Source organism: Pleurodeles waltl, chromosome 8 (genome assembly GCF_031143425.1).
Source record: "Pleurodeles waltl isolate 20211129_DDA chromosome 8, aPleWal1.hap1.20221129, whole genome shotgun sequence".
In the NCBI taxonomy this organism is placed as follows: domain Eukaryota; kingdom Metazoa; phylum Chordata; class Amphibia; order Caudata; family Salamandridae; genus Pleurodeles; species Pleurodeles waltl.
In genome coordinates this window covers 1,141,998,983-1,142,014,462 of record NC_090447.1, presented here as the reverse complement: position 1 = coordinate 1,142,014,462, position 15,480 = coordinate 1,141,998,983, and the positions used below count along the sequence as shown (strand labels likewise).

Sequence of the window (15,480 nt, the reverse complement as noted above, 5' to 3'; positions counted from 1 at the left end):
TTTATAATAAACCCTAGATCCGCAAGCAGGTTGCAAGTAAGGTAACTTGAGACAGAAGGGAGGTGCGATTCTGGTTCATAATCAGAATGTCATCCAAGTAAATAACTAGTCTGATGCCTCGAGCTCTGAGAAAGGCCACTACTGGCTTCATCAGTTTTGTGAAACACCTTGGAGCGGAGGACAGGCCAAAGGGAAGGGAAGTAAAACAGAAAGACTGACCGTCCCATTGAAATTGAAGAAATTTCTGCGAGACGGGATGTATGGGAACTGTAAGATATGCATCTTGAAGATCTAGCCTTACCATCCAATCTCCCTGGAGCAATGTATCTCTGAGATGTAGGATGGTTTCCATTTTGAAGTGACGATATAGAACAAATTGATTGAATTGCTTTAGATTGATAACTGGGCGCATCTTCTTGTCCTTTTTCTGGATCAGAAAAACTGAGCTGAGAAAGCCTGAAGGATCTAGTGAACAAGGAACTATTGCCTGCTTTTGTAGTAGAGATTGAATTTCTAACTAAATTAATTCTGTCATTTGAAGTGAAAACTGAGGGGGGGGAGGAAAACTTGCTTGAAAAGGCTCTGAAAAGAGTTCTATAACATAACCTTGAACGGTATTTAGGACCCAGGGATCGCTTGTAAATTCCTCCCATTTTGGCAGGCACTGAGAAATACGACCCCCCACAACTGGAGAACAGGCATGCTGACTTACCGGATTCCGCAGCGAATCTGGTGTTGCGGTTTCCTTTATTCCTGAAGCCCCTGCTCCTTTGGGGGTAGAACTGCGGCCTGTAGTCCTGATATGTGTTGTTATTGTAGGAACCACAGGAACCTTGATTGGCGTAGGAACGGCGGGCAAAGCGGTTCCTACCTCTGCTGGCACTAGTGAAAACCCAGGTTGAAAACATCTTTTTCAGTGACTGCTGCGCTTTGTCCAGGGAGGAGAAGGTTGGCACATATTTGCTCAATTCTTTTATAAAAGAATCCCCAAACAGCAAGCCTTCTTCCTTCACACCAGGATCCGAACCTGCTAACTTGACCAATTTCGGATCAAGCTTAAGCAGGAGTCCTTTTCTGCGTTCGTGTGAAATCGAGAAATTTGCATTCCCAAATAAACTAACTGCACGTTGTGCCTATAAAGAAAGTTCCTCCGGATCAATAGAAATGTGTTCCAGCCGGGCAGTTTCGGCCAAATCAAATATGCGGGTTAAGGGTCCCACAATATCCAAGAGCTTGTCTTGGCATGTAGACCAAGCTTTATCTACCCCCTTTCGGGGATCTCTGCCATATTTGGTGAAGAAAGTGATTAATGAAGCGTCAATCGTAGGGGTTGCTGTAATTTTGGAAGATAGGGCAGGACGGGGACATTCCGACTTACGTTTTGCTCGTACCTGTTTGTCCAAAGAGGTACGTAACCTGGCTGTTACATAATCTGCCACATGCTCAGAGGGAACCCACTCTGTAGAATTTGGATGCTGGATGTCACTTGGGTCAAACATTGGAACCCCTTGCGTATCATAGATTGTGCTAGACCCTGAAAATTCGTGGAATGCAGGTTTGGATTTTTTGTGAGGAGGAGGGGAGAAAAATTCTCCAACGTCTTTATCGGAATTATCCACATCCGAATTAGGGTCCTGTACCTCATCGTCAATATAACTAAGATTTTAGACACTAATAGGGGAAGATAAGTGTTTTGACTTGACCATGCATTTCTTTGAGGACTTAGAAATCAACCCCTCCTTACCAGGAGGCCCTTGAGGAACCATGTCCTCTGTCATATGTGAAAATTGTCACTCACCGACAGCGCCGTTTTGGAATTTTTTGATGTGGCAGGACGCTTTCTGCTTTCACCTGCAGAATGGGCCAGCATGGTTTTAGTCACCAGAGTTACAAATGAATTTTCCAAATACTTTGACAGTTTTTGCCAAGAAGCTGACATAGCCTGATCAACAGACAGTTGAATAAAATCATTTAGATGTTCCTTAAGGACGTCTTCCTCCTCTTCATGTGATAAATGGGACACAGAACTGTCCATGGTGGCAACAAAGTAAACAAGTTTTTTTACACAGAAGGAGGAAAGGGTTAACTTTTTTCACAGAGTGAGAAAACACTGCCAAACCCTGCCTATGGGCGGAACAGAATATTTGCTATTAGTGAGAAAGTCGGCAGGAACACACACGGCCACCAGGAGTCCCGTGTCAGAAGAAATCGGCTTAGAAGACCGGCGTCGGAAGAAACCGGCTTCTACAGAGTGAGCTGACAACACGGTATGAGGCCACTTCCTCCTTAGCGAATGACAGCAAATTGCTGATGCGCGCCGAGAAGAAGCGGTTAAGAACGGCAGTTGGAATGCGAGCGCGCTGCGCGAGGGGCAGAATTTAATGCGGCTACGAGCCGACTACAGCAAATAGTGTATAAATACTAATATATAAACAAAAGAACAGCGCTTATACAAAACACACTATAACCAGTACAAAAAAGCGACAGTGAAGAGAAAATAATACTTATCTTGACTGCGAGCAGCAAGAAAAGAGGGCTGTTCTCAGTCAAGATAGGTATTATTACAGTGGATTGTTTGTGATTGGTGCACTACTTGGAACTACCTTTTGATACCCATTGGCTGCTTTTTGTTTGCCTTATGGGATCTGTAGTTTGTTCTTGACTGGAGCTGCTATTAAAAAACAAAGACAAATGCATAATAGGAGCCTCCGGTCTTGCCTTAAAATTACTGTAGTTCTGAGTCTTTATTTATTGTACATGGTATTGACCACTAAAGAGTGCTAAACAGAATTATAAATGTTACTTGCCTTAAGTATGGAGTGTGGGCTACGGGAGGATCATATGCTAAGAATGGCAGACTGTGTCACATCCATAGGAAACTGAAATAGCATGTTAGGTTGTTACATGAAAGTCCAAATGTACACCACTGTATAACCTTCAAATATTCATACTAGTAATGAAAAAAACGCTTTTATATCGTCTAGGAGATGAGCATGCGGATGACTCCAGTGGGATCCTCATTAGTACAGATGAAGAAGTTAGTTTGGATGGTGCTGATGATGACGGTACCTGGGATGACGACCTTGAAAGTGAGACATCCTTGGGGTGTGTGGAGGTGAGTAAATGCGGCTAAGACACCATCAAAGAAAATGTGTACATGCCAGTGGTATTCCCTTCTCAGAAATCTCAAGATTGACCACCTCATTTTTGTCAACTGCGGTCATAGTTGTAGGGATCAATAAAATGGTGGCCATTGGGGTCACATTTGAATGATGCAACAGCGTACTTTGTGTTTGAGACACTGATCACGCCTCCCTGCCCCTCGCATAGATTTTTATGTGGAGGAGACAATGGAGGGATTAGACAGAGGTACCACTGAGCATGCCTTTCACCTCCCTTCCATTCTACTTCTCATGCGAGAGAGGCAGGGAAAGTGCCAGAGTGGATCAGCATGCAGTCACCAGCCAGAGCACTATAACAATGTTGAAGGAACGTGGAAAATGCCACAGATGATCAGGTCAGGCAATCAAGACTCAAGCTACAAGGGATAACATTAGAAGGGAGAAAACCCAGGACAGAGATACTGGAGGAGAAAGGCTACAGTTATGTTGTGTCTGGAGCATACGCTGAGACAAGTTTAAAATATAGTGATGTTACTTTGGACTAAGAACACTGTTGTGTGCAGCACTGGATGTCACAATTGGTCAGGTGAAGCATAGACACAGCGTGAAACAGAAGCTAACTGGAAGATTTCAAGATTAGGTGGGTGAAGATAAAGGTAGAATTCCAAGAATGTAAAGCAGACCTTGGTGTAGGTAGATGATGATAAAAGAATACAAGTAAAAAACAAATGACCTACATGCCGTAGGGTCAAGATAAACCAGAACGGGCAAAGGTGAAACAGGACAGGCTAGAGATACACAAAGCAATCAAAGCACAGTCCTGCCAGTTTTTTTTATTCCAGGACAAGGGCATTTGAGATGGGGATTCTCAAGGGTTGCAACTTCCTTATGTAGCTTTGCTAACTTGAAGATAAAAGCAGAAAAACAAAGCTTCTGCACTAGCCGTATCAGTTTTGACCGCAGAGATGCTGGCGCAGTGAGGTGTATGATGATATGAGGTTGTTCCTGGGCTGTGTGAAAGAATTCTTTAAAAAGACTGAAGCAAGGAGTCCACTCTAAACAGATGAATGCATCGCCTTGAGAGGCTTCTAGGATTATAAGAGGGAAGTTTCTGTATAGCCTGAGCGCCCTTGAGATATGAAAGTCCTCGTGTTATAACTTTTACTGCCCTTCTACATTCTACACAGTAACAAAAAAATAATCCCTCTTATCTTCTTGGGTGAACCCAAGAAAAATTAAGTGTTAGGTCCTGGAAATGGCGGCTGGAAGGGGGGAGCAGCAGCAGCAGTTCTCTGCATTGCTACTGTGATTGTTACTGTATGTTCTTGTTCTCTGGTCTTTGTGCTATCGTTCTATGGGGGACCTACTGTTCCTGAGTGAGTCTAGGTACTGTGCAGGATTGACCTTGTTCTCAGTACTATTGTGAGCAGAGATTGAGAAAGGTGTTAGGACTAAGCTGAAACTCCCTTATGAGTTGCTCAGACCCATAGCCACCCTGCTCTTAATTTTGTGCCATATAATTGTCAATTTCTGGCCTTTCTGTGCTTGCTGTAGCACTGCTACTACAAAGGCCTAACAGCCATTTTTTGTCTCTTTCTGAAGTTATTCTCAATTATTTGTTCAGTCAGATGAGTTTACATTCTCTCTCTCTCTCTCTCTCTCTCTTTTTTTTTTTCTTCCCCCCGGCCCAGGTATGGTGCTATTGATTAAAGATTCTGTAATGACATCTGTTGGACCTGGCTTTTTGACAGGGTCATCCCCAAACTTTTTGCCTCCTTCCTCCTATTTTTTCTGACCTGTTGTTGTTGGCTTTTGACCTCTGGGCACTTTACCACTTCTAACCAGTGCTAAAGTGCATATGCTCTCTGTGTAAATGGTACTATTGATTGGTTTATCCATGATTGGCTATTTAATTTACTTATAAGTCCCTAGTAGAGTGCACTATATGTGCCTAGGGCCAGTAGATTAAATGCTGCTAGTGGGCCTGCAGCACTGGTTGTGCCACCCACTTCAGTAGCCCCTTAACCCTGTCTCAGGCCTGCCATTGCAAAGCCTGTGTGTGCAGTTTCACTGCCACTTCGACTTGGCATTTAAAAGTACTTGCCAAGCCTAGAACTCCCCTTTTTCTACATATAAGTCATCCCTAATGTGTGCCCTAGGTAACCCCTAGAGCAGGGTGCTGTGTAGGTAAAATGCAGGACATGTACCTGTGTAGTTATATGTCCTGGTAGTGTAAAACTCCTAAATTCGTTTTTACACTACTGTGAGGCCTGCTCCCTTCATAGGCTAACATTGGGGCTGCCCTCATTCACTGTTGAAGTGGCAGCTGCTGATCTGAAAGGAGCAGGAAGGTCATATTTAGTATGGCCAGAATGGTAATATAAAGTCCTGCTGACTGGTGAAGTCGGATTTAATATTACTATTCTAGAAATGCCACTTTTAGAAAGTGAGCATTTCTTTGCACTAAAATCTTGTGGTGCCCTTCAATCAACGTCTGGCTAGGTTTAGTTGACAGCTCCTTGTGCATTCACTCAGACACACCCCAAACACTGGGTACTCAGCCTCATTTGCATACATCTTCATTTTGAATGGGTCTTCCTGGGCTGGGAGGGTGGAGGGCCTGCCCTCACACAAAGGACTGCCACACCCCCTACTGGGACTCTGGCAGACAGGATTGAACTGAAAGGGGGCTTGGTGCATTTCTTAGACACTCTTTGAAGTCACCCCCACTTCAAAGGCACAACTTAGTATAAAACAGGGCCTCTGCCCTACCTCATGAGACGCTTGCTGGAGAAGAAACCTGAACCAGAAACTACATCCTGCCAAGAAGAACTGCCTGGCTGCTCAAAGGACTCACCTGTCTGCTTTTCTACAAAGGACTGCTGCCTTGCTGTTGGCCTGCTGCCTTGCTGAACTCTTGTCTGGCTGTAAAAGTGCTCTCCAAGGGCTTGGATAGAGCTTGCCTCCTGTTCCCTGAAGTCTCAGGACCAAAAAGACTTCTCTCTTCCACTTGGACGCTCCGTGCGCCGAAATTTTCGCCGCACAGCTTGTTCCGCGGCAAGAAAAACGCCGCACACCGACGCTGATCGCCGCGACGCCTTCGGGACGACCGAAACTTTGACGCACGGCCTCGCAAGGACAACGTCGCCCGACTTCCCCGGAGAAATTGACGCGACGCCTGCCGTGAGATCAAAACTTTGACGCACGGCCTCGCAAGGACAACGCCGCCCGACTCCCCAGGAAAAATCGACACGACGCCTGCCGTGAGATCGAAACTTCGACGCGCAGCCCCGCAGAACGACGCGCAGCCGGAAAACAAGCAGGAAAATCCACGCACAGACCCGGGACATCTGGTACTCCCCGCGATCCACAGAAAGAGACTGTCCGCGCGCTGGAAAACGACGCATGACTCCCCGTGTGGAAAATAATGACGCAAGTCCGTGTGTGCTGAGGAGAAATCGACGCACAAACCAGTTTTCCACGTATCTCTTCTCCTGTGGCCCTCTGAGGAGATTTTCCACCAGAAACCAGGTACTTTGTGTTTGAAAGAGACTTTGTTTGCTTTCTAAAGACTTAAGACACTTTGGGGGTCATTCTGAGTTTGGCTGGCGGCGGGCGGCGCCAGCCAAACGGGAACCGCCAGAAGACCGTACCGCGGTCAAAAGACCGCGGCGGTCATTCTGAGTTTCCCGCTGGGCTGGCGGGCGACCGCCAGAAGGCCGCCCGCCCGCCCAGCGGGAAACCCCCTTCCACGAGGATGCCGGCTCCGAATGGAGCCGGCGGAGTGGAAAGGGTGCGACGGGTGCAGTTGCACCCGTCGCGATTTTCAGTGTCTGCTATGCAGACACTGAAAATCTTTGTGGGGCCCTGTTAGGGGGCCCCTGCAGTGCCCATGTCAGTGGCATGGGCACTGCAGGGCCCCCCAGGGGCCCCACAACACCCGTTAACGCCAGCCAGGTTCTGGCGGTCAAAACCGCCAGAACCAGGCTGGCGGTAAGGGGGTCGGAATCCCGCAGCGCTGCCTGCAGCGCCGCCATGGAGGATTCTGAAGGCCAGGGGAAAACCGTCGGGAAACCGCCGGTTTCCCTTTTATGACCGCGGCTTTACCGCCGCGGTCAGAATTGGCCTGGATGCACCGCCAGCCTGTTGGCGGTGCATCCGCGGACCGCCAGGGGTCGGAATGACCCCCTTTATATCACTTTTCAGTGATATCTTTACAAATTCATATTGCAACTTTGATCGTTTTGACCTGAAAATACCCAGATAAATATTATATATTTTTCTAAACAGTGTGTGGTGTATTTTTGTGGTGTTTATACTATGGTGTTGTATGATTTATTGCACAAATGCTTTACACATTGCCTTCTAAGTTAAGCCTGACTGCTCGTGCCAAGCTACCAGAGGGTGGGCACAGGCTGATTTTGGATTGTGTGTGACTTACCCTGACTAGAGTGAGGGTTCTTGCTTGGACAGAGGGCAACCTGACTGCCAACCAAAAACCCAATTTCTAACATTGGTGATCAGCGGTGAGGATAGGACTTGTTTTTGTGCAGTGACATACAGTAGCTAAGTATTTCACTACCTACCCACAGTTGAAGGTCAACTTTATTTTTCATCTTTTTTGGCTTTTGATTCTCTGATGTCCTCCTGGATATACTATTGATATTTTGGACTTTGGATTTTGGTTTTTGCTGGTAAGATCTTATCAGAATGGGATTGCTTACCTACTCATTCTTTGTTCGTACTGACCACCTCACTAAGGCTGACCTAAGGAAGCTTTGCAGAAAATGGGGCCTTCCTGTAGCAGGGAGATGCTACATAACTACATAATCTGGGGGGAGGAAAGATGGGCAGAGAGAGAGGCAGCAAGAAACCAAATTACTAAGTACCCCTCAGATGAGGAGGAGGACTACGCACATGAGGAGGAAGACTGCTCACATGAGGAGGAAGACTACTCAGATGAGGAAAGAGACCCAGAGATAGATGAATGGCTCCGAGGTCAAAGGCGACAGGAGCAACAATTAGAGGAGTATCTTGCAAGGGTTGAGGCAAAAAGACTCTTAGCCCTGGAAGAAGAAAAGATTGCAGCTCAAGAGCTGAGCTGTAAAGAGCTGAAACTGGAGGCCGGAAGGGCTGAGTCCAGTTCAGATGGTGGCAGCAAAAATCTTGCATCTAGTACTGCTGAAGAAGGGCACAAGCCCAGAGATGTGGTGCCCAACTTGAAGAAGGGAGTTGACACACCCCAGGCGGTTCAAGGGTATGAGGTAGTTCCCGTTATGCACAGGGTCCCTGAGAAGGATTGGGGAACTGGCACAGGGAGTCATATTCCTACTGGGGGGAGGGACACTTTACTGACTCTAGCAGAGAGTGACAGAGAAAAGGGTTCCCCCCTGGTGGACGTCCTGGATATAGAGTGTAGAGACATCCCAGAAGAGTATGGGTTGAGTGTCAGGGACAGACGGATACTGTCTCACCAGTCTCAGGAGGGTGAGGTAGAGTGCTTTTCCAAGGTTGAGTTACTGGGTGGTTGGGTGAAGGGTACTGTGGTTAATACATGTGAAGGGCAGAGTGATGTAATTGCTGGAGAGCATATGTCTGGTCCTTATTTTCCAGAGCTACGCCAACAACAGGTGGAGTGTGAGTTCTCTGACCCCAGGGAACTTACAATGGAGGCAGACTTCTGTCTGGGTGAGTACCAGAGAGTCTGAAGAGGCATTTGGGGGTGCTCCTGAAGGGAGTGGTCTAGGTGGTTCCCAACCGAGTGAGGTGGGAAAGGATTGTAGTGTCCCAGGTAGGTCCCAGGTCCTAGAGGGTTCCATGAGGGAACACCAGGAGGGAAGCCTAGCCTGTACCGTAGGGCCACCTTTTGAGGGAAGCCCAGCAGTGTCAGAAGAACTTGGGGGGGGTGACTGTAGCCAGCATCCCAACAGTTCTGGTGTCTGGCAGTACCCCTCCTAGTGAGGGGGTGCAGAAATCCAGACATAGGGTTGAGAGGGGGTTGCAGACCCCAGTGGAGGACCTTGAGAGTCAGGGGTCAGCTCTGAGAGCAGAGCCCCCCAGGAATGACCCAGGTGAAACCGTTTCTGGTTTGGGGGAAACCCAGACTCTGCCGGATGGGCAGAGGTCGGGAGACCTGCGCCAACCAGACTCTTGTGTGGCCCTTGGGGACGGTGTGTCCCTTGTGGGGGGTGAGAGTGCCCCCCAGGAAGTCCTGGCATGCCAGGCAAAGATTCAACCTCAGGGTGGTGACTCTGGGTTGGATACCCAGGTTCAGGGGTTAAACTCTGACCTGGTGGGAGGTAGGTGTGCCTCCCAAGAAGTCCTGCTGTGCCAGGCAATTGTCCAACCTCAGGGTGTTGACTCTGGGTTGGATGACCAGGTTCAGAGGTTAAACTCTGACCTGGTGGGGGGTAGGTGTGCCCCCCAGAAAGTCCTGGCGTGCCAGGCAATTGCCCAACCTCAGGGTGGTGACCCTGGGTTGGGTAACCAGGCTCAGAGGTTAAACTCTGACCTGGTGGGAGGTAAGTGTGCCTCCCTGGAAGTCCTGGCCTGCCAGGCAATGGTTCAACCTCAGGGTGGTGACTCTGGGTTGGCTAACCAGGTTCAGATGATAACCTCTGACCTGTTGGGGGGTAGATGTGCCCCCCAGAAAGTCCTGGTATGCCAGGCAATGGTTCAACCTCAGGGTGCTGACTCTGGGTTGGATAACCGGGTTCAGAGGTTAAACTCTGACCTGGTGGGGGGTATGTGTGCCCCCCAGAAAGTCCTGGCGTGCCAGGCAATTGGTCAACCTCAGGGTGGTGACCCTGGGTTGGAGAACAAGGTTCAGAGGTTAACCTCTGACCTGGTGGGAGGTAAGTGTGCCTCCTAGAAAGTCCTGGTGTGCCAGGCAGTTGCCCAACCTCAGGGTGGTGACCCTAGGTTGGAGAACCAGGTTCAGAGGTTAAACTCTGACCTGGTGGAGGGTCAGTGTGCCCTCCAGGAAGTCCTGGCGTGCCAGGCAATTGTTCAACTTCAGGGTGGTGACTCTGAGTTGAATGGTCAGGTGCAGAGGTTAAACTCTGACCTGGTGGGGGGTAGGTGTGCCTCCCAGAAAGTCCTGGTTTGCCAGGCAGTGATCCAGTCTGAGGGTACAGACCCTGGGCTGGAAGACCAGGTTCAGGGTGTCCCCCCGGACCTGGAGGGAGGGGCTACTGATAACAGTGCCCCTACCATGTTGTCTTCTGAGGAGGCCACTCCTAGTTGGAGGGTGCTGGACCCCAGAAGGGAGGGCAGGGGGAGGGAAGCCTCACCCCGGGCCCTAGCCAACCTGAAGGTACAGACCCCAGGTTGGAGGGCCAGTTGCAGGTTAACAGCCCTGCACTGGTGGAGGAATGGTACAGGGTGACTTCTATAAGCACCCTGACCATGTTGGACTCTGGGGGTACCGCTCCAGGAGGGAGGGTACAGAGCCCCAGAGGGGAGGACCAGGTTCAGGCTGTCATCCCTGACCTGGTGGAAGGGAGAGTGGTTAAAGGGTGCCCAGCACCTGGGGCTACCGCCCCCCACTCTCCACAGCCACAGTGGTGGGAGAGCTTTGAGAGGCCTGGGGCCTGGCTCTCATCCCTGGCAGCTGTCAGTAATCACTGTGGCTTGCTGTCCGGGTGGACAGAGTTATCCCTGGGGAGGGGACAAGTGTCACACCCCGGGGGTAGAGTGGGCAACACCACTGTGTTGGTCATGGTGGTACTATCCTGCTCCTGGGATACATCTGTGAGCAAAGTAAGGTTAGGTGCTGCACAGATGGGATCCGCAGGTAAGGAGAAAGGTTCCCCATGGGTTGGCTTAGTGGGCCCTGAGAGTATGGACAGAGGGATCCAATTGGAGTCAGGAAGGCGAAGAACTGGAGCATGCCCCTGCTGTTGTGGGCCTGGGTGTTAGGGTTTGTACACAGCAAAGAGCATGTCCCCTCTCACTGCACTAGTGGGTTCTGTAATACCTCCCTTTTAAACTTACTATTGAAAGCCTTTCTTGTTATCTCACCTTCCCCCCCCTAGGCTTCTGTGTATGTTGTTTAATGTGCTGTTTTGTTTACACATTGGGCCTTGCTTTTACCAAGGCTTCTTTAAAACACTCCTCCCTAGGCCATGTGTTAATCCAACTCATTTGCATAATAACTGAAACTCTGCACACCTTTCAAGAACATGTGCAGCATGTGAGGACCACACCCAGCTCTTCAAACCACACCCAGCTCTGCACACCTTCCAAGAACATGTGCAGCATGTGAGGACCACACCCAGCCCTTCAAACCACACCCAGCCCTGTCTATAAAAGGCATCCCCCGAGCCTCACCCAGTGCTTGTGCTCGTCTACCTCCCGCTTACCTGAGAACAGATCCCTCGGCGCCGGCACTCCTGCTCTTTACAGACTTTCATTGACTTCAATGGGCGCAGCTTCTGGCTCTTCCTTCTTCTGGTTTCCGGTTCCTCCTTGCTTCAGCCTCTCTCCTATGAGTAACCTGCAAAAGAGAAAGAAGACAAGGTTAGACTGATCAGTATCTCTTGCCAGCAACAAGTAAGTGCAAAACCTTTAATTACCTGAAAGAACTTTGACAACAATTTCTGGATTCGTGTATAGACAATTTGAAACGAAATACCTTCCACGAACATTGTGATTCAAACTCTTTGTTACAAGAATATTTTGCAGAACTTTTGTGAAGCAAACATTGTTTTTTCTCATGGAACTTTTAAGAATCGAACAGTGGAAACCATTAACAGCAAGGCAAACAGTAAATCAAGGACTTGCACAAATTACATGCTGTATTTTGATGTAAAAGTACACTATTTGTTTTATAAAAGATTCTGGAAATATGGGAAAAGTGAGTCTGTTATTGGGAATTTAGGCTTTAGTTATATTATGATGAATGTTTGATATTGGTAATTCTGATAACGGTATTTGTTTAATGTTTTAGAAGCTTTACAGTAATAGAAAACACATCCCAGAGCAGTAACACATTCCAAACCTGGAAACTAGAGACCAGGATCCAAGAGGTACTTTTAGAAGAGAATTTCTAATAAATAAAGGGATAGTCAGGAACCCATTTAGGAATAGGTTGCACTTATCTGTTCTTTGTTTATGTTTCATTAGGCACCAGTTTCTACAGAAGTCAGAAAGGGTCGCAGATTTGTGCAGCACTTCAACAGTGGAAACGCAAGAACTGTGTTGTCTCTTTTTTTTATTTTATCCACTTCCCCCCTTCCCTTGAGCTTCTGTTCTTAGTGCACTGTTTTAAAAACTAGTGTGCTGGAACAAGCAGTTTCAGGGTGGGGTCGGATTGTCTTCAACCTCCATCAGAACTGAACAAGAACTCAGGTGAGCTGGGCTTTGACAGAAGCACAAGCCTTAAAAAATGTCAGTTCTGGTGGACGATGAATACCGGGGAAGAAATAGAGGGCATTGACGTCACGGATATGGCGCAGGCCCTAAATGAGGACTTGGCTCATAATGAATCAGTGTCTGGCATCTTGCAACATATGCAAGAGGAAATAGAGAGATTAAAGATGGAGAATACCTCTTTAAAACAGGATTTAAGCAGGTATAAATTTAGGGGATCTCAGTGGAACACAGCTTCTACGCCTTTGTTTAAAACCTCCTCAGAGACAGGGGCGCCATCAAAACATACAACTTTGCCTTCCCCAGTTGAGGTTACTGTTAATGTTCCTAATGTTGTGCCCTTAGCAGCACCTGAATGTTTTCATGGAGATAGTAACAAATTCCATGTTTTTATCAATCAATGTCAATTACACTTCATTTGTAAGCCACAACAGTTCCCTACTGATGATACGAAAGTGGCATTCGTCTTGTCTTATTTGGGTGGCACAGCAGCCAATTGGTCAATTCCTTTTGTGGATAGAGATGATCCCATCCTCCATAATTGGAATCAATTTAAACGTACCATGACCAGCCTTTTTGCAAAACACACTTTCATGCAGGCAAGTGATAATGAGCTTTTAAATCTTAAACAAGGTAACAAGGATTTATTGACCTATCTCACTAGTTTTAATCGTTTACTCACCGAGACACAGTGGCCAGAAGAAAAGCGTGTCTCCCTTTTTTATAAAGGTTTGAGAGACGAGTTAAAAGACGCGCTGGCTCATATCGTTGATTTGCCAAAAGACTATTTGGACTTTGTAGATTTAGTTGTGAAATTAGAACATAGACTAGGAGAAAGAAAGGGAGATAAATACAAACTGGAATCACGGTTAACTTTTATTAGACACGAGAAGAAAGACACAGATAATAAACTCCCTGAACCAGAGCCTATGCAAATAGGGACACTCAGAGGTCCACTCACATCAGAGGAAAAAGAAAGAAGGAGAAAATTTCAATTATGTTTATATTGTGGCAGGGCAGGTCACTTTGCCAGAGAATGTCCAGTAAAGCCTAAAACTCCACGAAAGGGTGCTGTTTCCTCCACCTCCTCAACTGAATCGGCAAACGATTAAGCTCGACAAGGGGAGAGGTTACTTGTTCGAGAAAACATCTTAATCAAACCTCTAATGTTGCAGCCTTCAGGGTACCGCACATACCTAGACATTTCATAATTCAGGTCGTTTTAATTGTTACTACCCAAGTGAGGCATTCTCTCCCTGTCCTACTGGACTCAGGCGCGACAGGAAATTTTGTGGATAATAAGTTAGCTGAAATCTTAGGACTTCCTATGTGCCTAAAGCCTTGTCCAGAAGCAGTATGTGCAGTGGATGGGTCAGAATTGACCTCTGGATTAATCACAAAACAAACAAGTCCACTTGTTATGGTCTGTCAGAACGGGCACACAGAGGTGATTAGCTTTGATCTGATAGATACTCCTAATTTTGGTTTGATTCTCGGGGTACCCTGGTTAACAACTCATAACCCAAAAATTGATTGGGTGAATAGAACTGTTACTTTGGATTCCTCTTTCTGTAGAACCAATTGCTATCAAGAAGCAGGTACAGAACAGAGCACAGTATTACACTGTGCTAGTGTTACACAAGATGAACCAAGTCTCCCTCCTGAATATTCTGACTTTAAAGACGTCTTTGATCCAGTAAAGGCTAGTGTGCTGCCCCCACATCGGTCTTATGACTGCTGTATAGATCTTATCCCAGGGGCCCCTTTACCTAATAACAGAGTATATGCTTTGACTGACGAAGAAACCAAATACTTAAGAACCTACCTAGATGACCTACTACAGTCTGGGTTCATCCGTCATTCCACATCTCCGGTGTCATCTCCACTCTTTTTTATCCCGAAGCCGGATAAATCCCTGCGCGCGTGTATCGATTATAGAGGACTAAATAAGGCTACAATAAAGAATAAATATCCTCTTCCTCTAATACCTGTGTTGTTGGATCAATTAAGACATTCTACTGTATACACTAAACTAGATCTGCGGGGAGCTTACCACCTGGTCCGAGTAAAAGAGGGGGATGAGTGGAAGACAGCTTTCAAGACAAAGTTTGGTTTATTTGAGTACACAGTAATGCCCTTTGGGTTATGTAATGCCCCTGCGGCCTTTCAGTTCTTTATAAATGAGGTCCTACACGAATTCCTGGACGTTTGTGTCATAGTATACATAGACGACATCCTCATTTACTCTAAGAACTCAGAAGAACATACCCAACATGTTCGTGCAGTATTATCTAAGTTAAAAGAAAATCATCTTTTTGCTAAGTTAGAAAAGTGTACTTTTAATGTTAACAAGGTGGACTTTTTAGGATACTGCCTGTCACCTCAAGGAATAACTATGGATGTAAAGAAAATCAGTGCTATTGCTGATTGGCCAGAACCATCCTCTGTAAAAGATATTCAGAAATTTCTGGGTTTCGCCAATTTTTATAGGAGGTTTATTGCACATTTTGCAGATATTGCGGCCCCAATAACTACCTTGTTGCGGAAAGGGCAACGATTTATTTGGACTGATGAGGCGGCACACGCCTTTCAACTCCTAAAACAAAAGTTCACTTCAGCCCCAATTCTGAAACATCCTGATCCTGACTTGCCCTTTTTTGTTGAAGCGGATGCTTCACAAGTAGCTTTAGGAGGAGTTCTCTCTCAACGAGATGCAGTAGATGGCCAGTTACATCCTATAGCCTTCTATTCCAAAAAGTTATTGCCAGCTGAACAAAATTACACTGTGGCTGAAAGGGAACTACTAGCTATCAAAGTAGCCTTTTCAGAATGGAGGCACCATTTAATGGGAGCCAAGTACCCAGTTACAATCTTTTCTGACCATAAGAATCTACAGTTTTTTGGATCACTTAAAGCACTAACACCACGTCAGATGCGCTGGTTAAATTTTTTTAGCACATTTGACTTTGTTATAACCTATAGACCA

At 46.9% G+C, this 15,480-nt stretch overlaps 1 protein-coding gene across 1 annotated transcript in view; it reads left to right on the top strand.

Moving 5' to 3' along the window:
- Positions 1–15,480, top strand: part of SETDB2 (SET domain bifurcated histone lysine methyltransferase 2) — a 1,110,478-nt gene that overhangs the window by 775,801 nt on the left and 319,197 nt on the right. The window contains exon 21 of the mRNA XM_069203525.1: positions 2,985–3,115. Within this exon, the coding sequence (XP_069059626.1) occupies positions 2,985–3,115 (131 nt within the window). The remainder of the gene's footprint in view (positions 1–2,984; positions 3,116–15,480) is intronic.